Source organism: Danio rerio, chromosome 19 (assembly GCF_049306965.1).
Source record: "Danio rerio strain Tuebingen ecotype United States chromosome 19, GRCz12tu, whole genome shotgun sequence".
Taxonomy (NCBI): domain Eukaryota; kingdom Metazoa; phylum Chordata; class Actinopteri; order Cypriniformes; family Danionidae; genus Danio; species Danio rerio.
This window is the reverse complement of record NC_133194.1, coordinates 40364088-40387750: the sequence shown is the minus strand read 5'-3', so window position 1 is coordinate 40387750 and position 23663 is coordinate 40364088. Positions and strand designations below refer to the sequence as shown.

The 23663-nt window shown below is 33.5% G+C and overlaps 1 protein-coding gene across 6 annotated transcripts in view; it reads right to left on the bottom strand.

Annotated features, from left to right (window-relative positions):
• Window positions 1–23663, bottom strand: part of thsd7aa (thrombospondin, type I, domain containing 7Aa) — a 267241-nt gene that overhangs the window by 51895 nt on the left and 191683 nt on the right. For all 6 annotated transcript variants that reach the window (XR_012394625.1, XR_012394622.1, XR_012394621.1 and 3 more), the window contains 5 exons: window positions 17327–17442; window positions 12892–13024; window positions 10595–10698; window positions 6754–6948; window positions 3193–3456 (listed from right to left, as the gene is read on the bottom strand). Coding sequence is in view for 1 of the 6 variants with exons in the window: in NM_001122760.1 (NP_001116232.1) it covers window positions 3193–3456; window positions 6754–6948; window positions 10595–10698; window positions 12892–13024; window positions 17327–17442 (812 nt within the window). In the remaining 5 variants the exon portion in view is untranslated. The remainder of the gene's footprint in view (window positions 1–3192; window positions 3457–6753; window positions 6949–10594; window positions 10699–12891; window positions 13025–17326; window positions 17443–23663) is intronic.

Below are 23663 nucleotides of genomic sequence, written 5' to 3'. Positions count from 1 at the left end.
GTTACAGTTTTATGGTTTTGACCAGCATGTGTTCCAAGCATGTGATGTTTTGAACACATTGAAAAAGTGAATCAAAAACCAGGCCAGGGACACTTTATGTTTGGTTTTTGTTTCTGTTTCTTGGGCAGGTATCCGTGAGGGACTGCTGCCACATGATTTTACAAATATAAAAAATATATAAATATTCATTTTACAGATTCCTTCTCCTTATGCACTTCAAGTATGAAGTCTGAACCACGTTGCAGCTTAGTTTTTCTAATCACTACAATTAAATAAAAATAAAATAAATAAATAAAAAAGAAAAATCAAACATTCAAACAACAAAAACTGGGGGGGAATTTGTTTGCCTAGGCTATGGCATAAAAGTGATTTTAACTTTCAAAATCTTTATTCAAACACTTGCATAACATTTTTATCCAAAGTGACTAGCATTAGAAAACAGCAATATTTAGATGCTTTGGCAGTTTTAAGTTAGTTTAACAGTTTGGTTTTAAGTATTAAAGCGTTTATCGTCCTTTCCTTTGGCTATGAAGTTTGAACCATGTTATAGATTTGTTTTAAATTTACCAGCTACTTTACCCATAACTAAAATAAACCCAAGGCTGGGCTGAAAAGACACCCAGATACATGGAAAAACAGACACAGAAACAGAAGGAGCATACAGTATAAACACATGGCTAATATGCTAACCCCATAGCAACAAACAAGGGTAACACTGGGTTGTGGCACAGAAAACAAAGTAAATTGAAAGGAACAGCAACTGCAATTGTGACAACAAATAATTTTGCCGCAAATGTTGAAAAAAAAAGCTGCAACAAAGAAAAAAAATTAGGCCAAAAAAATCAGAATAATGTATGATCAGGGAGCAAGAGGAAATAGAGAAACTCCCGGGCTTCGTCAGCACATCTCTAGCTTCAGGGATGCCAAGTGTTTGAGGCTGTCGCCAGTTACCAGCTGAGAGCAGACAATCCATACGAGAGGATTGTGAGTCACACAGAGAGGTCTGAACGTCACGAGCTCCACAACATCGCACGCGCTTTCATCTAACGCTGTCTAATCTCAGGCTCTGCCAAAGGCTTGTTTCTGAGCTGGTTGCTGCAGGAGGTGGAGAAAGGTGCCCGCACAGAATTAGATCAGGAACACTGCTGCGGAGGAATGATATCGGTAGACGCGCTTAAACTGAATGCTGTATAATCACATTTTATTGAAAAATGCATTTTATATAGCTGGATGAATCAGACAATGATTTGTTTATTTCGAGGTTTGCGATGCAACTTTTTACATATGTAAAATATTTTCTTGATTGGCAGATTAGTATATGAAGCCACTGAATATTTGGAGTAACTCTGCAAATCAAAAATTATTACAAATGTAAAACAAAAGATTATTTTAGGCAAGAAAATAGTTTAATAATGTATAGCACTGCATAGTGAATATTTAATTTTATTCTGCACTCACATTTATGAGATTTCTTTTTTCTGATTATTATTTGGTGAAAAATGTATCATATTTCCTGTTTTAAAAATTGGTTCTCACATCTATCATAATATTAAACGCATTTTTTTTTTTAAATTAAAGGATTTATTTCAAAGATTGAGCAGATTATTTGTAAAATTAAACAAAACAAAACAATACTTTTTTACTGTATTATTCTGTAAAATTAGATGTAATTTTAGTGACAGTAATAAAAAAAGATAAATATAACAAAAAAATATTGTCTAAACGCAAGTAATATTTTAATAAAAAAAAGAGTCAAACAAAAATCTGCAGAAAAAAACAGTGTAAAAATATTTTTTCAACGCAGAAATATCAGAGCAGCCAATGACATGAATTTGGGAGCAGGAGTTTTAGTTTGTCCTGCCAATAGCATAACTGACTTTTGCATTTGCTTATTTGCATATTTAACTGTATTAGTTTAGCAGACATTTCGATCCAAAGCATCTAACAAAATAAGATAAAAGAAACACAGGCTCTATTTTAAAGACCTAGCCGCAAAGTCTAAAGAGCATTAAGGCCGTGTCTGAATCGACTATTTTAAGGACAGAAAAATATGCTCTGCGCCCAGCGCATGGGCTAACAGGGTTGTGCTTTAAGTCTTTTAATGAGTATGAGTGTGTTTTGAGTATTAAACCAATCAGCGCATTAAACCAATCAGAGTCTCATCTCCCATTCCGTTTAAGACTTAGTTTGATCATGCTATTGTTCATTTGCTATTGACATGGCAGACTTTGTAAGTGAAAAAACTGAATGATTTACTAGCGGGAAAACAGTTAAACAGACCATCTGCACGAGGATAAAAAACAAGCCTCCTCCATTCAGCTCCTTTACTTTCTCTTTGCTTTCTCTTTACTACTTTACTTTTGTGGATAAGGAAACGGTGGAAACTTAAGACATCCATTAGCCTACATATTTATTATTATTTGTTAAGATTTGTTTCAAAACTATTTCTAAACTCAGTTTTAATTTCCAGCAAACAAATAAATGAACAATAATAACAAAGTGTGGCCAAAAAACTGAGTTGAATCCAAACACACATCCTACTCTAATGCCCCATATAGTGACGCAAACGTCTGCAAAACCCGAAAGGTGAACAAATCTAACCTTGCTTTTATTAAATTAAAGCATATAATAAATAATACTAATAATTATAACATTATACAAATGCAATTTGTCATAAATGAAATGAAAAAAGGCATGAAGAAGGCATGGATGCAGTGGTTTTTATATTTATATAGAAAATAATAATATTTGTAATATTTTAATCCTTTAATGTTTTCATATGTAAAGATATTAGTGTATTGCTGTACATCCTCTGTGTATAAAGCAATGTGTAAGCGTTTGAACCCACATAGGCACATAACTAACACGCTCTGTGCTGGACTTTAGACCTGCTTTTGGAGGGTTCATTATGCAGTCTATTTCACTTTCTCAAAATAGCAAAGCGCCAACAATGCGCCTTAAAACACCTCCATTTTAGACTAGCACACCCATTAGTCTACAAAATGGTGCAAATGGATTTTTTTCCAGAAACAAGGGTTACGGTGGTCAGAAAATAGCAACAAATCACGCCATACATGTTTGCACCTTATTGCGCTGGGTGTATGATAGGGTCCTTCACAACACCATGTATTGAAGCCATAAGTCTAAGTTAGATTAGCAGTTACTTTAGTTTTTTTGTATGTTTTTACCCACCATGACTGTTGCAGCGTGACGTCTCCACGAGTCGGTTGTCCTGGTCATAGCACACCATAGCCTGATAGCGATAACCCTGACCGCACTCCTTGATATCGCCCTGAACCTTCATCCCCAGCAGACCCTCCACACGTCCTTCAGGCAGGATGCAGTCAGACCAGTTGCCCACCGGCTGAGCGTTGTACTTGTTACACGGACAGTACTGCGTCTCGCTCAGAGGATACATCTGTGTGTTTTTACACTGCTCCCTCTTTTTGCTTTTACCTATGACAGCAATATCAGACAGAAGTTAGAGATGAGCAGTTTGACCGAAAGTTACAGAGGCATTATCCATTCATATCCAATTAAAATGTTTGGGTTAGAGATGCACTCAGAAACCAGATTATGTTTTAATTCTAACAATCTCTAATCCATACATATGGCACTGATAAAATTATGTAGAAAAATGGAGCCCAAAAAAAAAAAAAAAAATCCCAAAACAAAACAATATTCTATAAGTGTGACAAATATTGACTTACATTGATTTCTTACTGTACTTCTGAGATTCTGTGATGTTTTCAACAGTATACAGTATAAATTAATTGTACTAGTAATGCCTTTGTTTCTTATTAGTGTCGACATTAGCTCATGTTTGGGCGATTACTTGGAGTTATTTGTTTAAAAAAGGAAAAAAAAAACAGGATATATCTCAGTGTTTCCTCTAGGATTTTTTCTAGCTTTGGCGGCAGGCCTTTTACACAGATCTTCCAACTACCTATGGCGTTAATTCAATGACAAATATCATGAGCGCAGTCTAACAAGTCAAGATCACATTTATGTAATCTTTTGGAATCTCTTTGCTTGCGCACCGATTTCTTCTGTTTATGCACAAAACTTCTTGCACAGCCTCATATGCCTCAGATGCTTAAGCACAGATTTTCTTATGCGCTCTCAAATAAACGCTGCTGAAATGCGATTTAGTGCATTTATGTAATAAGTATGCCTCCAACATTTATTAGATTTGCTAGGAATATTTACGAATGTCTCCAATAGACCTACAGAACGGCATTAATGCATCCTGAAGTAAAGTGAAACAGCCATAAATTCCAGCAAGATAAAGTCATTGTTAGCAGTACCATAGACCTTTATTTATAAAGTATTGTTATTATATTATAACTGTTATTAAATTGTATTATAATTATTGTTTTATATCTTAGTGATGTTTATCATAACTGAAAGTTATGTCATGTTTGCTGCCCTCACGCATCGCACAGCCCTGTCAGTCAGTTAGTTAGCATGTAACATTAAAGGGTTAAAAATGTTTGGGTGGAGTATCCCTTAAAATCCATCTGTAAAAATCTATTTCTAAAGCTAGAGTAGACATCTATACTTAATGTGATATACGCTGGCTTCAGCCAATGCACTTCTTCCAATGCACTTTTATCTTTTGTATGGATTATTTTGTTGTAATTTATTGCCAGAAACATGAATCCGTGACTATACATGAATGACAAAGTGGCTCACTGTTTGTGATGCACAAAAAAAAAACAAAAAAAAAAAAAACAAGAACCAAAGGAATTATTAAGGAAATCTACTGTCCTCAGAAAAATGTAGATTGTATTTAGATTTTTGCTTTATAATGCATATTAAATACCAGCACAGCTACTTTGTTTTACAGTATTATCCAAGGAAATGCTGTTATTCCTGCTGCTTTGTAAGCTCCCACTCCTGGAAAAGAGTAAAAAATTTTTATTCATTTTGCCTACTGTTTTAATTTATTTAATTTAATTCAAATATAATTTTATTTAATTTTATTCATTTTATTTTATCATCTTTTTTTCAATTTAATTCAATTTTAATTTTATAAGTTTTTAAAATGTAATTTAATTATATTAAATTATATTTAGTTTAATTTTATTAAATTTTTACTACATTTATTTTATAATTTTTTCAATTTAATTTAACTTAATTTAATGTAATTTAATTTTATACGTTTTTCTATTTAATTTTATTTAATTAAATTTAGTTTAATTTAATTTTATCAGTTTTTAACTTAATCAAATTTAATACAAAGTATTACATTTTATTTGGTTTATTTTTTTCAATTTATTTTATTTTTATTCTTATCTATTTAATTTAATTTAATTTAATTTAATTTAATTTAATTTAATTTAATTTAATTTAATTTAATTTAATTTAATTTAATTTAATTTAATTTAAATTAATTTTATTTTATTTTATTTATTTGGATGCAGGTTTATTTTATGTAGCATTGTTTCACAAAGCTACTGTCTGATAATTTATATTTATTTCTATTTAGAAATGATTAAATCAAATTTAAACCACTACCTGCCCAAGATAATTTACATATTTTAATTGTGTGGATTGTGATTAAATGTAGTGGTTTCCTCTAATGGACTCAATTTGTGATAAAGCAAATTAGCTCCTTGTTCATTTACTCATTTTAAATGTTTTTTTTTTGTTGTTGTTTAATGCTTTTATAATAAATAAATAAATAAATAAATAAATAAATAAATAAATAAATAAATAAATAAATAAATAAATAAATACATAAATAAATAAATCAGTAATAGGAATCACCCAAATTTGTTTGTAAAAAATCCGTAATCAGAACTGGCTATGAAAAATCAAGATAACTGCACCACTAGTTTGGGTAAATAAATATGATAAGGAGTGCGCCCCAAACAGAATCAGAGTAACAGTATCAGGCTCTGTTGGTGAAAACACACTGATCTGGTAATCATGATTTAGCAGACTTATCCAAATTGAAAGACCTATGGCTCTAATCTTGTGAAATCCTTTAGCAAAGTTGCTGGACTTACAGCAGGTCTTTCAAAGGGCAATTAGACCTTTGGCACGCATGCTGTTGTTTTGTTAACCTCTAAATAACCAACTAAGCTTCTCATGGCACTTCATACAAAAGGTTAAACCACATTTAAAACCACAATTTTTTTATGCCCTTCCAGCCGCAACCCATCTCTGGGAAACATCCACACACACATTCACACACACACTCATACACTACGGACAATTTAGTCTACCCAATTCACCTGTACCACGTGTCTTTGGACTGTGGGGGAAACCGGAGCACCCGGAGGAAACCCACGCGAAGGCAGGGAGAACATGCAAACTCCACACAGAAACGCCAACTGAGCCGAGGTTCGAACCAGCAACCCAGCGACCTTCTGCTGTGAGGCGACAGCACTACCTACTTCGCCACTGCCTCGCCCTATATATATATATATATATATATATATATATATATATATATATATATATATATATATATATATATAATCAAATAAATGCAGTCTAAGTGAGCAGAAGAGCCTTTCTTCAAAAACTTTAAGAACATTGTGCAACCCAATATTCTGAACAGCAATATATATATAATAAATGTATAACAATGTAAAGTCAAAGCCATCACTACATAAATGCAATATAAAACATAAAAACCTGGGCACTTAATCCACTTCTAATGAAAGAGCAGCGGGTGAGAACAGCCTGTTAAAGGACATTGCATTAGGATGTTATCATTAGAGCTGCTGATCCAGCACTTACCAACTAGAGTCCTTTTCCTGGTTCTGACGCCCACACAATCAGCGGCGCATGTGGAGAACTTGGACCAGGCGGTCAGCTGGCAGTCGTCCTGACATGGAAGCTGGCAGGACTGAGTGAGTTGAGGCATTGGACCTGCAAACTTCAGACACGCCGCCACATCTGCTGGTCCACTATCTAGTTTTTTACACGAGACGGCTGGAGGAAAAAGAAAAAGAAAGAGATATAAAGCACAGCTCCAGACTGAGAGTAAACGGTCTTTGACACAAAGTTTATGACAAAAAATATATATTCTATCTAAAACATACTTTTTATACATATACAGTGCTCAGCATATATAAGTACACCCCGACAAATCTCTCATTTAAATTAATATTTTCCCTAGAAAATTTTACAATATTATATTTGTGCATATATATATTAGATTAGTCAGCACTGAAGCCAAAGCTGGAGCTAATCAAACAAAATAACTTACAATAATAGTTCAAAAATTAGTACCCCAAATTTATATGCTCGGGAAAAATATTAAACACATTTTTTGAAAATAGCAAAAAAATAAAAAATAAAAATACATTTTCATTCATTCCTTTTATTTTCGATTTAGTCCCTTTATTAATCTGGGGTATCTTTCCAGCTGCAACCTATCACTGGGAAACAATTATACACACCCATTCACACACACACACTATGGACAGTTTAGCTTATTCAATTCACCTATACCATATGTCTTTGGACTGTGGAGGAAACCAGAACAGCAACCTTCATGCTGTGAGGTGCTCAAGCTACCCATTGCGCCACTGTGACGCCCCAAACTCCATATATCAAAAAATATTTAAAGATGTACACAGATATATAAAAATACATTTCCAACCTGACATGTGAATGGAGATCTAAAGCACCTATTATTTTAATATTTTATCTGTTTATTTTAATATGTATATTTATATTGTTTATTATTAATTAATTCTATACATTTTAAATGCATTTCAATATATTTAAAAAAATAAATACAATTTTCTTTTATGAAAAAAGAGACTCAAAGTGGCACAGTAGGTAGCACGATTGCCTCACAGCAAGAAGGTCGCTGGTTTGAGCCTTGGCTGAGCCAGTTGGCATTTCTGTGAAGAGTTTGCATGTTCTCCCCACGTGGGTCTTCTCCCGGTGCTCCGGTTTCCCCCCAGTCCAAAGACATGCGGTACAGGTTTAATTTAATAAGCTAAATTGGGCCAAGTGTATGAGTGTAAATGAATGTATGGGTGTTTCCTAGTGTTGTTTTGCGTCTGGAAGGGCAACCGCAACATAAAACATATGTTGGATAAGTTGGCGGTTCATTCCGCTGTGGCGACCCCTGATTAATAAAGGGACTAAACTGAAAAGAAAATGTATGAATGATACTCAAAGGTTTAAAAAAAGTTAAGTCAATAACTGTTTTTGGTAAACTATCCCTTTAATACATTCAATATATTAAATGACTTTCACCCCATTCACACGGGGCATCAGCATCAACGCTTCTTATTCACGTTGAATGGGTGTCATTAGGCGTTGCCGAACTGCATTTTGGATCCGTCTGCGCTGATTCCGAGGAGTTGCTCACTGCAGAAGTTGGGACAGCTTTTCAAGCACCGATGAAAGCGTCAGTCAATCAGATCACTGTATGCAAATACACCAGCTAGACAGTGGCCTATTGCTCACTGAATTTCATTGGCTGATGCTGCTATGACGATCGCGTCAGCCCCAACTTCAGACACGACTTCAGTCAAGCGTTGATGCTGAAGCCCTGTGTAAAAGGGGCGTAATATAATATAATTACTACATTTTAATTAATAAATATTAGTAAAAATGTGAAACAAATACACTATTGTAGTGAGTCTGTTTGTGGTTATTATGAACAACAAATCATAAAATTATACAGTTTTTCTTGACAAAAGTAAATTATGATCTGGATCTTGAATTATGATCTGGTGCTCCTGGCACTCCTAACTCAAGCTATACTGTCAAAATGTTAATTTCTAAGTAACAAAACATGTATTATTATTTTTATTAGGTTTTATTTCCACTATCTAAGCGTAGGTGCACTGGTGTTAGCACTCTCAAGTCTTAGGCCCCGTTTACACTAGTACGTTTTAGTTTTAAAACGGCGTTTTAGAATGAAAACGATCCGCGTCCACACTCGCGTTTTACCCAGCGTTTCTGAACTGCTCTCCGTCCACACCAAAACGCTGAAAACGCACATCACGTGACCACACACACACACTTTGGCAATCGCTGGAGCCCATCTACCCAGATGAGAGCTCTGCTAGTCGGACTTCTCATCAAGCATCTCCCGCTGGATCTAATCTCACTATATTTATTAAACGTGATATTTCATTCATCTTGTTGTCTTTATCTAACGACATATTCCCTGACTTTGGTCACTGGAATCTATTACTTGTTCTCAGGTAACGTGTTTTGGCTGAGCGCAAAGATAAGTTAATGATTAATGTAAGCACGTAGCCTACATTCTGTATATTGACTGATCGCTTGCCTTTATTTCCTATAATGTATAAACTTATTGTATGTTATACTTTTATAATGGCCATTATCGATTATTAAAACTGATATTCAGCAAAAGAGAGGGTGTGTTTCGTATTTTCACTGAAATTGAAAGGAGGCAGTTGTTATCGGCTCCGTTTTGTTATAAATATGCACACAGTGAAGATGACGCTCATGCAGCACGACGCCTCAACATGTCTGCTGTCTGTTTAGTTGTTAATATTAAAATAAAAATAGGCAGTTCCTTATATCAAGTTTACATTTTATTGTTGAGAAAGTGAAACAACGTAGCCAAGGTGATGTGAATGAAGTTATAAAGTACACTGTTCCCTGTGAAGATTGACGCGTGTTCTCGGTATGTTTTCCATATCAAACTGAGAAGAAGAGATGCAGCCTTGATCAAACTTGCGAAGTCTGAACTTACACGGAGAAGATTCAGGACTGAACTGTGTGTTAGGCTACTTAATATTGAGGAAAAGCCCCAATCAGAGAGGCGAATGTCTGCAGCCCCGCCTCCGTTTTCAGATGTCTCCGTCTTTCCCCATCCACACTGAGACGGAGCTGCAGCGTTTTAGAATGAAAACGGCCTCTCCAGCGTTTTCGTAACGCTCCGTTTTCGGCGCTCGAGAACTCCGGCGTAGTGTGGACGGATGGCGTAACCGTAGCAAAACTTATGCGTTTTCAAACTAAAACGCATTAGTGTAAACGGGGCCTTAGTCTGGAGGCCTAATAATCCAAAAATAAAAACAGAACAAAAAGGCACTGATAAACATCAGCCCACTCTCACCCATAAAGCCACACACATTGAAAAAAGATAAGCATCTTGTGATTGATTGCACGGTTAAACGCCTATTGACTGGAGTAGCCGGACGGATCCAGATATATATCAGTGAACGAGGGTAAAAGCTATTGTATTGGATTGCTTCTTCAGTCTTATTGAGGGATTCTATTACAGCTAATGGTTGTTAATGTAAGCAGTGCTGAGAAGCTGATATCTAAAGAAGCATTTGTGTTAATAAGTGAGCTGGAATACACCACGCAGAGAGTCTCTTACTGTATCTTTCACTGAAAGAGTAAAACATGCTTACACCAATCATTTTTGAAAGCATTTCCCTTATTAAATTTGTCCACAATTTTAAAACAACATTCAAAAGTTCTTACATGGACAATGCTTTTGTCAACAAATCTTTCCTAATGTCTAATTTCTATCTTAATTAAATAATAGCAACATCCATTGTTTCTTGATTTGTATTATTTTAAAATAAGACTATCTCATCAGAATTTTTTATTTGTGAGGGGGATGTTTCTGTACCTCTGGCTTGTAGCCCTGGTCCACAAGTCTCTTGTGCTCCGGGACTGTCCTGGCGAATGGACCAAGGCACCAGTTGACACCTGCGCCACTTGTGGGTTTTCCACCTACAGCACAGATAGGACATTTAAAATATATACACACACATTTCTTGGCACTTGGACCAAGTGTACCCATCTTCTGATGGCTACTTCCAGCTACTTAAAGTGCAAATCATCTCAGACTGGTTTCTTGAACATGGCAATAAGTACACTGTACTTAAATGGCCTCCACAGTCACCAGATCTCAATCCAATAGAGCACCTTTTGGATGTGATGGAACGGGTAATTCGCATCATGGATGTACAGCCGACAAATCTGCACCAACTGCGTGATGCTATCATGTCAATATGGACCAAAATCTCTAAGAAATATTTCCAGTACCTTGTTGAATCTATGCCTAAGGATTAAGGCAGTTCTGAAGGCAAAAGTGGTTCCAACCTGGTACTAGTAAGGTGTACCTAATTAAGTGGCCGGTGAGTATATATATATATATTTATACAACAGTTCTATCTGGTTCTTGAATCTGATTGGCTGATAGCCGTGCAATATTTTGCCAGTAACATCACACAAGGGCCTCTTCACCCATCACCTTTGTGTATTACTCCGCCCACAGTCAGGAACAAGCAGAGATACACTCTACAGTTTGACAAATATTAGTGCTGTTGGGCAACATGATGTACTTTTGAGGCTTTTTTTAGTCGAGAATGTAAGTGTTTAGATTGCAACTATTTCTTTGTAAGAATAGTGCCTATTTTAAAAATATTTACAATTTCTGAGAGAGCTCCTCGATGGCCGTTGGCCGGCCATAGAGTAGACCAAAGACGGTTCACGTTTTCTATCCACATGATGGCGATAGAACCGCATAATAAGGCCTTCTGCTCAGTCTGATTTCTAACTGCAGCTGATCAAATCATTATTAAATTGGTAAGCATACCTGCCAACTATTTCAGACCAATCTCCTGCAACAATCCTGTTTTTTATTTCTTCCGGACAACTCCCAGAAGAGTTTATTTCTCTATTTTGTATGTTGTAGTGCTGTATTTAAACAGATTTGCTCGCATATCAGAAATGTGTGTTGTGTTGGCAGAAAGAAAGAAGCAAATCTGCATGTGTTTAGCTTTTTCTTTATCGCAAACACAACAGCAGTCAGGTAGTGATTGCGTTGCTTTTTTCGGGGTTAATTATTGTGATATCCCGACTGCAACAGAGAAATACTGTAGACTGTAACACTGTAAGAAGATATCTCTGTAGGTGGATGGCATTTCATGTCACGTTCAGCCTTACAATCTTAAAGTGTGAGCAAAATCAGCTGTTTTGTCATCACTTTAGATATTACGCTATAGAGTGATTCAAACACTAGCTCTAAAGTGACGTTGGTGAGTTAGTAACAGCTTCAGCTGTTTTGACGTCAGCGGCAGATGTAAATGAATAGCGGAAGAAAGTAGTTTCTAAGAAAAAAGAGTTTTTAGACTCTCTGTGTTTGATTTTCTTGTTTATATACACGATTGTGCAGTCGAACTGTTGTATAAACGCAATATCACACGAGTAGCAGTGTGATATGGCTGTAAATCATCACTGGTGGGACGCACACCTCCCAACAGTTTTGATATACAGCCACCATATATATATATATATATATATATATATATATATATATATATATATATATATATATATATATATATATATATATATATATAACCATTAATACATTTGGTATATTAAATATTTTGTAAAGGAATTTTTAAAAACCAGAATACATTTTTTGACCAATTTTATGACATATTTGTACATTTACGGTTAACATATGTACTGTATTATGTTCACATGTACATAATGTACAGTAAATAATAGCTATATGTATGGTTGTGTATATAACATTGTGTATATTATTTAATAGACTGAATGACTAAATGTCTATTCTTTAAATGCCAAACTGCTGAACAACAATTATGTTCATATTAGCACAAAACATAATTTTAAGTGATGTATTGTAAGTCTTCAAGCTTGAAATTGACACTCCTGGACTTGCTCAAATTTTCCAGGTGTATGAATAATTTCAGGTTGACTGTATATTGTATGTATACAACATTCTTCAATACACATGCTTTACTAAAATAAAAAAAATTAATATATAATGACGTATAATATATTTATAAAACTTAAAAACGACATCCCTTCACACAACATTTACATTTGATGCATATATTGCATCTTTATTTAGCAACTTGTTTAAAGAAGTGTCTATATTTGAATTACCTGTAGCCTGGACAAACAGATGAAGCATCACAGTCCTTCTCCTGGAAGAGCACTTCTGGACAGTCTTGGCCACCGTTTGCCGGAAGCTGAATGATAATGCGTTTCCTTGATTGCTTTTTTTTCACAGAACCACCTGGATATACACAAGAGGATGGAGACAAAATATGAAACTGTCATGAATAAATATAGGGAACCTTGCAAAAAAATAATCGCTACATTAGTCTCTGTATAGCCGAGCTGAATTTAACAAGGTTTTCAGCCAACCTTAGGTTTTATCAATCTGAAAATGGTAGCACATCTCAACACCCATCTGCTCTGTGGTTTAATGACTTCAATATTAGATGCAATGGAGAACTGAAATGATAATGATGAGCTTTGTTTTTTAGATTTTTTTATAAACTTGGTTCAGTGATTCATACTTTCAAAATCTCCATCCTGTGAAAGCATCCATAAATATGTGAATCTAATAATTCATTCATTTTATAGCATTTATAGCATTTGTATTCTGTAAAATACAAAAAAAAAAAAAAAAAACGCCATGACAATAATCTATATCTCTGTTTATACAATAAATCTGTCTGGATCCTAAATATGATTGGTTGTTATTAATATATAATTGGCTGACATTGGCCGTGAGATATTAAAGTAATATCAGCACCTGTAAAGCCTCTTCACTCTCGTGTATTACTCCGCCCACACTAGGACTAAAGAGGGACTATACAATTAGACAAATATTTAAGCTGTTAGACAACATAATAAAATTTTAAGGCTTTTTTAGGCGAGAATGTAGTTGTTTAGATTGCAACTATGTAGTTTATTTATAAGGATCTATTTTAAATATTTATAATTTCTGAGATTCAGCACGTAAGTGGCCATCAACCTGTCATACTGAGCAGAGCAAAGACAGTTGACAGTCTGCCACAAGATGGTGACAGAGACCGCATAAAAAGTCGGGTCCGGGCTTAATTTCTATAATTTTACACGGAGTCGGGTCAGGCTTGGGCTTGCGCAGTAAATGAACAGTCATGCTCGATTAGCGCGAAAAAGTAATCAAATCGTTTGTTACAACATTAAAATCCATCCCTGAAAAGATGAAACAAATGAGGATGACAGCAAAGTAAAAAAGAGCAAATTTTGACCGCTGTCAGGCCAGCTGCCAGTTCAAAAAGAACACTCATTCTAGCTGTCTTTCGGCGAGCGCTCATACACTGCGTATTACGGCAGATCGCTAAACAGCAATGTACAGCAAGCGGAAAGGGAAGATGACGAGGTCACTCACTACATTGAAACTGCCGTCATGAAAAATGAAATGGATGTTCTTTGCTGGTGGAAGATGAACAAACAATCCTACCCAAAACAGCAGCAGTGAAAGGGTGTTCAGTGCTGCTCAGTGAGCGCAGGACTTTTCAGTGGATTTAATATGTTCCTTCACAAAAACACATAGCTTAATCTTGCTGAGTAAAGGATTTTCAAAGTATAACTAAATATTAATTAAAACATAAATGCATTATGTAGACAGATACAGGCTAATGTTGGCATTATTTTTTATTTTTCAGATTCTATTTTATTTCTTTGTTCCAACTTCTAAGTGGCCTACAGCCTACGTTTGTTATGAATAAATTATGCTAAAACATATAAACGACTCGTGAAAAAGGCAAAACAGCTGTGTGCATGAGCACATTTGAATAATGTCGGGCTATAAACAGGTTCAGGCTTTTAAAAAGCTGTCAGTCAAAATGTACTTGTCGGGCCTAACTTTTAAAGCCCGATTACAGCTCTAACTACAGCTGTTCAAATCATTATAAATCAGGTAAGTCACATTCTAAATCGATCTCTCTCTTTGTATGTTGTATTGCTGGATTTGTACCATAGTAATCTGGTAGTGTTTTCTTTGCTTTAGCTTTTGCGGGGTTAATTATGGTGATATCCCAATTGCAACAGAAAAATACTGGGAGACATCTCTGTAGACTAATGGCATTTCATGCCGTTCAGCCTTATAATGGTAAAATGTGAGCAAAATCATCTGTTTTGTCATCACTTTAGACATTATGCTAGAGAATCATTCAAATAAAGCTTTAAAGTGACATTGGTGAGCAAGCAACGACTTCTGCAGTTCTGACTGTCAGCTGCAAATTTAAATGAATGGCTCCTTGTAAAGTTCCTTGTACAAAAGTACTTTTGAGACTTTCCATGTTTGATTTTCTTCTTTATATACACGGTTATGCCGTTGAACTGTTGTATAAATGCAATATCACAATAGTAGCAGTGCGATACGACTGTATACCATCCCTGGTGGGACACTAAGGCACTCAGCCTGTGACTTTGCGCCAGCGCACGCCTCACACCATTGCTGAAATACAGCCATATTGCACTGCTACTGCTACTTGTGTAATATTGCTCTTATATATCATTAGTGTGAGAAGGAGCAAAAGTCATACTGCCATAGCTTTTATTTTACCTAGAACGTCAAACTTCTAATAAGCCTGCTTTGTTTTTGTTTCTTGACAACAAAAACGTCATGTCAACTTTGAGGATAGTTAGAAGAATACATATAAATGAAGCATTTACTATTCTGTACTGTAGGTGAGTGAGTGTCTGCTGAGTGAGAAAAACTTGAGCCGATGGTCTTAAATAGGCCAATATTTATACAAAACCTACCGGTGTGTAACATTCACTGGAAAAAAATATTTTAACAAGAAAAGCTCATTTGCTTCATATAACAAGCTGCTCAGATATCATTGGCTTATTTGTTCTGGTTTCTATAGACAGGGTTGCCAAGCAACAATACCTCTTTATGGTGTTGATAGAGAGCGATTGTGCACAAAAAATCTGTTTCTTATCCCTTCTGACAGAACGCTGAAAGCTGACAAAAAGGGTTTCTGTCAATAAATGACAGTATTGAGAATCTTTTTTCTATTCCCCTTTAACTCATATGATGTTGTATTGAACACTGTGTCATCCACTCACAGTAGGTAGTGCTGTCGCCTCACAGCAAGAAGGTCGCTGGTTCGAACCTCGGCTCAGTTGGCGTTTCTGTGTGGAGTTTGCATGTTCTCCCTGCCTTCGGGTAGGTTTCCTCCACAGTCCAAAGACATGCAGTACAGGTGAATTGGGTAGGCTAAATTGTCCGTGGTGTATGAGTGTGTGTGTGAATGTGTGTGTGGATATTTCCCAGAGAAGCGTTATGGCTGGAAGGGCATCCACTGTGTAAAAACTTTCTGGATAAATTGGCGGTTCATACCGCTGTGGCGACCCCGGATTAATAAAGGGACAAAGCCGACAAGAAAATGGATGAATGATATATATATATATATATATATATATATATATATATATATATATATATATATATATATATATATATATATATATATATATATATATATATATATTATATTATATTAAGAAAAAACAACCAATTATTTTTGTAATATATTTTTAAAATGAAAATATATTAAAACAACATTTATTAAACTAGTAAAAATAATAATAATAATAATAATAATAATAATAATAATAATAATAATAATAATAATAATAATAATAATATTAATAATAATAATAAATAAAATAAACATCTCATCTAGAAACTCTTATTTTATATTTTGAGCAATACATCAAAAGGTTCATTCATTTATTTTCTTTTCGGCTTAGTCCCTTTATTAATCAGGGGTCGCCACAGTGGAATGAACCGTCATCTTATCCAGCATATGTTTTACGCAGTTGATGCACTTACAGTCGCAACACAACACTGGGAAACACCCATACAGTCTTGGATTCACACACAAACACTACAGCCAATTTAGCTAATTTAATTAACTTATACCATGTCTTTGGACTGTAGGAGAAACCGGAGCACCCGGAGGAAACCCATGCCAACATAAGGAGAACATGCAAACTCCACACAGAAACGCCAACTGACCCAGCTGAGGCTTGAACCAGCAACCTTCTTGCTGTCAGGCGATCATGCTACCCACAGTGACACTACATCAAAAGGTCAATGTTTTTTTATTTCATTTTATTAGCTTAATAAATGTTTATTAAATATTATTTAGATATTAGAAAAAATGACAATTTATTAGTGTTATTTCTGTAAAAGAAAATATACTTAATAAGCATCTATTGAACTAATAAAATGAAATAAAAATAAAATAAAATCTAGAAACTCAAATATTTTGAGCAAAACATCAAAAGGTCAACGTTTTTTTAGTCTTTTGTAATGTTTTCTTAAGATTGGAAATGTACTTAATAAACATTTATTGAACTTTATTCAATCAAATCAAATCTAGAAACTCAAATATTTTGAGCAAAACATCAAAGGGTTAAACAGTAAAGATGCCACATTAAGTAGAAAAAATGTAGGCTTCATGAGTCTCTGTGTGTGTGTGTGTGTGTGTGTGTGTGTGTGTGTGTGTGTGTTTGTGTTTTGAAGTACCTGTCTGGCAGATAGATGGGCAGGGAGTCCAGTCACTGTATGGAGTGACCACACAGTCTCTCTTGCAGGGCAGAAGACACGGTCTTACTGTCTCTGGACGCAGACTCTCTGGACACCTACACATACAAACACATTAAAACAGGATGTTCAGATGCTCAGATGTTCTTAGGAAGAAGCGCAAGATGTTCTTTGGATTATCTCAAATAGTGCTGGAGAGTATGATCCTCAGGTGTGAGACGGGCACAAAACGTGTAGTGTTGTTGGGCCATAAGGTCTACTGTCAATAAAATAACAACAACAAAAAGAAAAGACAAACCAAATATGAGGCATTCAGATATTTTAAAGTAATTGTAATGACGCTATCATATACGTATAACATCTTGTTGGATTTATTTTTTATGACGGTTTACAGAAAATTCTACCAATCAGAGAGCTTTAGTGAGGAAAGAACACCAACAGAGATCTTTAGCTTCGACCACTCCTGTGAAGCAAAGATAACGATGTAATTGAGATGGTATATATGGCAATAAATTTGAATTATATTTTGTCAGTCTGATAAATATTCCTTAATTCAATAAACATTTTTAAAATATATTTTCTATGATATATTTGTTTATTTATTAATATATATTAATATATATTTATTAATTGTTTATCTATCTATCTATCTATCAATCTACCTACCTACCTACCTACCTACTTATTTATTTATTTATTTATTTATTTATTTATGTTTGTATCCATTTTTATATTATTTTTTTATCAATTTATTTATAATTTTTATTTATTTATCTATATATTTATTTATTTGGTTGTTTATTTTTATTTATTTTACATTGGTGTGTAAATATGACAAATTAATGGCTTTAAATTAATAGTTTTACATATTTCAGGCATTTTTATTTTAATTGTGTCATTCACAATGCTTCATAGATCTTATATATTTGCTTTCTTGACTAATAAAATAAAAAATAAAAAATAAATAAATAATAATAATAATAATAATAATAATAATGGTAGTATTAGAAGGAATATAATAATAATAATATTAGTAGTAATAATAATACCATCACTAATAATAATAATAATAATAATAATAATAATAATAATAATAATAATAATAATAATAATAATAATAATAATAGGGCAATAATTCTGCTGTGGTGACCCCGGATTAATAAAGGGACTAAGCTGAAAAGAAAATGAATAAATAATAATAATAATAATAATAATAATAATAATAATAATATTAATTATAATAATAATAATAATTATTATTATTATTATTATTATTATTATTATATTTTTTAAATATTACTTAATATTATTTTAAACCAAAAAAATAAAGCAACATATGTCATACATACAAATACAGTATAAAAAAATGATATGCATATAATGTGATCAACCTTTCGTTATAATGTATGTCTGCGTTATATACACCACTCCACTCTCCTTCCTCTCTACTTCCCTGCACCCTTCCACCCTTCCCACTCCCTCCTCATAAAATCCCGTATGGATCAGCATGCGGCTCACATGTGTATGTCTGAATGTGAAGATCAGTGGTAAAGCCCAGCACATGAATAACCCCAGGAAGAAAGCAGCACTCATTTCCATTGCCAGCATGAGGTCCCTGAGCTCCACACCCTGTTTCCACAGCCACTGACAGAATAATGCCGCTATTAAACTGAATAAATAAACAGATCATTTATTTTCCCAGTAGACGCCTTGAGGGAAAGACCAGCTCCAGATACTTAAAACTACCGGCTGAGAGCTCATCAACTTAAAGACTCTCTCTGTCAATAAAGATCAAGCAGAAGACTTTGCCATTGAGCTTTAGAAACACAATGCATGATAGACTTCCATATCAATTCAAACAAATGACAAAAATGAAGAAATAAATAAATAATAAATAATGTATTAATAAAATATTAAATGTTATTAAATACAATGAATGAATGAATGAATGAATGAACGAATGAATGAATGAATGAATGAATGAATGAATGAATGAATGAATGAATGAATGAACAAATGAATGAACGAATGAATAAAACATGGACTGCTCTGCATGAAGATAATAAAAGGGGAAAAAAAAACTGCTGAGACAAGATATTAAGTTAAAGTAATTAGTGTAATATATGCATGCAGATTTAATTACAGTTTAACTTTAAACCATGTTTAATTATTTTTAAAAAATTACAACCATGTATGGATATTTTAGTAAAAAGTATATATATATATATATATATATATATATATATATATATATATATATATATATATACTTTTGCTTTCAGGGCGTGTCAGAATGCCTTTTTGCCTTTTTGTTTAAGGACGGAAAAATCCGCTTTGCGCCGTGGTGCATGGTCTAAAATGGTTTAGTTTATTTTCTTAATGAGTTATAGGTGTGTTTTGAGAATAAATCAATCAGAGTATCATCTCCCATTCCCTTTTAGGGCCAGCATACGCGCATTTGCTATTTACATGATGTTAAGTAAGTGTAAGTGGAAAAACTGAGCATTTCACTTGCAAGAAAACAGTTAAACAGAGCATCTACCGCGCGAGAATGACAGATAAATTATCTACTTTCACTTTCGCTCTCGTGGATAGGGAAACCTTTACGCACAGACATCAATTAGCCTATAAATAATTAATTTAGTTTGTTAAGTGAAAAGATTTGTTTCAAAAGTATTTCTAAACTCAGTTCTAATTTCCAGCAAACGAATAAATGAACAATAATAATAAAGTGTGGTCAAAAACCTGAGTTATATCCTAAAACACCTGCTGTGCCCCATATGGTCTAAAACCTGCAGGCGATTGCCTTCCTTTTTAGACCAGAACGCCTATGAGCGCACATATGAGTGCAAATGCATATGCTATTTAAACAGAATGGCACAACGCCTCAAAACCACACTTGCGCCAAGCTTAAACTAGCAAAAAACTATTGGGTTGCGTCTTGCGCCCCATTGCTCCTGGTGTATGATAGGGCCCTATATCTTACCAAAATTGACCAAAACTGTCTTGTTGCCTATCCAAGTTTTAGGAACAACAAATAATAACTTGACTTCTATTTGATCATTTGGTATCAGAAGTGGCCTATATGAAAGGCAAAGACCTCTAGATTACACAATTTTTGCCAAATTAAAATATGATTATGCCTTGATATTTTAATTATTTCATTAGGACAGCAAGGTCTGACTTTGCTAAGACAAAAGTCTTGTCACTTAACAGAAATAATGTACTGTATAGAATATGAAGTCATGGTGCAGTTGAAAAATAATTAATATTATGTATGACTCCCATGAGCTTGGAGGACTGCATCCATACATCTCTGCAAAGACTCAAATCACTCATTAATAAAGTCATCTGGAATGGCAAAGAAAGCATTCTTCCAGGACTCCCAGAGTTCATCAAGATTATTTGGATATATCTTCAATGCCTCCTCTAGCTTACCCCAGACATGCTCAATAATGCTCATGTCTGGTGACTGGGCTGGCCAATCCTGGAGCACCTTGACCTTCTTTGCTTTCAGGAACTTTGATGTGGAGGCTGAAGTATGAGAAGAAGCGCTATCCTGCTGAAGAATTTGCCCTCTTCTGTGGTTTGTAATGTAATGGGCAGCACAAATGTCTTGATACCTCAGGCTGTTGATGTTGCCATCCACTCTGCAGACTCTTGCATGCCCTCATATTGAATGTAACCCCAAACCATGATTTTTCCTTCACTAAACTTGACTGATTTGTGTAAAAATCTTGGGTCCATGCGGGTTCCAATAGGTCTTCTGCAGTATTTGTGATGATTGAAAGTCTTTTGTCAGGTAGTGTATATAATACCATTAAAAAGACAAACTAAATGTTAACACATGCAATTCTTACTTCAGATGACATGGGATTGTAATAACGTGTACTATAACATGTAAAAAAGAAACAAGAAATGAAATAAAATTCTGGGAAAAAAAATTATTAACATCTGACTTTAAACAGTACTGTGCCAAAATTGCATTGTTAAATAGAAAAATTGACAAAAATCACACTCTATCAAAATTGCATTGCTTTATTAGACACAAAGACAAAGTTCTGACTGTAATGATTTTACTAAGGGAAAGAACTACAATCACTCAAAGCATCAAGTTTCCAAGTATATTACAATATCTAAGTAATTTAAGAGCATAAGGAGAACAAGCCAATGTCATCAGCAATGTTTCATGAAAATGTGTGTAATTATAAGGACAAATTACAACAAATTCTGAATATTTTTTGTAGATTTTTTTAGGATGAAAAAATGTTTAATAAATTTTATTGAACTAAAAAATAAAAATAAAATAATAAATAAAACAAAATAAAATAATAAATAAAATAAAAGCAATGCATGTTGTAAAATAAAACAAAATACAAAAAATTAGAACTAATTAGGGATATTTTTGTATATATTTTAGGATGAAAAATATTTCATAAATATTTATTAAACTAATAAAAATAAAATTAAATAATTAATAAAAAAAAATAAAAATGAAATAAAATAATATAAATAAAACTAAAGCAATGCATGTTACAAAATAAAACAAAATACAAAAAATTACAATCTATTACGGATATATTTGTATATATTTTAAGATGAAAAAAGTATTTAATAAATATTTATTGAACTAATAAAATAAAATAAAAATTCTAAAATAAAATAAAATAATAAAATAAAATAAAATAAAATGAATAAAAAAAGCAACACATGCTATAAAATAAAATAATAATAAAATACAAAAAATTACAACCAATTAGGGATTTTTTGTATATTTTTTAGATGAAAAAATATTTAATAAAAATAATTTAAAATAATAAAATAAAAACATAAAATAAAATAAATATCCAAGTAATTAAAGAGCCAACTATGTCATCTGCAGTGTTTCATAGAAATGTGTGGAGTAAATATCTATTTTGAATCTGCAACTCTCTAATTGGTGGAATAAATGCACTGGATCATGGGTAATGTAGTTCTTCTAAATAAATTCAACAATTGAACAGGATTGTTTAAAAATAAACTGAATCGATCAGAACAAACAGATTTAATAAGACCATTTTCAATCAATTAACAACCCCGTAGCTCACAGCAGGCCTGTCTTAAAAGATTTATCAGTTACTGTTAAAAATCAATTTCCCTATAGAGAAAATGAATATCGAATGCTGTGCTCTATTAAACTGTTCAGCACAATTTAAGCAGCTCCGTATACAACCTAAACTCAACATAACACAGATATGCTTTTAAATCAATCAAATAATGGATTGCCCTTGTCAACCTCGGTTCATTTCACTCAGATACTGAAGTTCAATGCAGTTATTAGAAATAAAGTCAAAACTCAAAATGTGATTGAATTAAAGGGAAAGTTCATCCAAAAATGAAAATGCTGTCATCATTTAATCACCATTTACTTGTTCCAAACAATCTGAGTATTTTTTTCTCTTAAATACTAAGGAAGATATTTTTTAAACAACGCTGGAAACCTGTAACCACTGATATCTATACTAGGAAAAACAAATACTATTGAAGTCAGTGGTTACCGGTTTCCAGCATTCTTCAAAATATCCTCTTTCATGTTCAACAGAAAAAAAAAAACCACACTAATTTGTGCATCTCTTTACTTCCGTGTGCAGCCATTTTGCCGTTGTAGATTCTGGGAAAATTTCTTGCCCTTTAGTTTTGAGTGTGGTCCTGAAAAATCTTCATTACGAGGGGTAAGGGGTAATCTAGCCCTTCCCCTTAGCTTTACGCCTTCAAGCTAAAGAGAACTGGGATAACCCTACCCTTTCGCATGAATGCGCAAAACGAAGAGTAGGGGTAAGGGGAAGGGCTCAGGAGGAGAATTGGGATTGGGCCTAGGTGTTATTAAAAAAAGATATAAATTAGTATGTAACAATGTTGGGTTTCACAGAGGTCTCTATAAAAACTGTGGAAAAATTAAAAATAAAATGCCATAATGAAGACAAACTATATTTTATTACATGAAATTCTGAAGGCAGTGCCAGATGGTGTGGGGTTGTAATGAAGTGCTATTATATAAAAATAGGAACATGAAAGGAGTATTCTAAATGGAACCAATGTAAAGTACTTAATTATAATAATGTCTTATTAAGTTAAAGTTAAATAATTAGATCATTGATGTTTATTTTAACATTCAGATGTGTTATGGGGAGAGGGAAATATATCTAAAATTATTATTATTTATAGTAAAAAATATCTGTAAATTAGCAGTTTTCCATATTTTGTGATTCATGTTTTTGTTTTCTGTTTTTTCCTGTTTATTTATGCTTTTGAATTGCATTATAAGGATTTTGATCTTTCT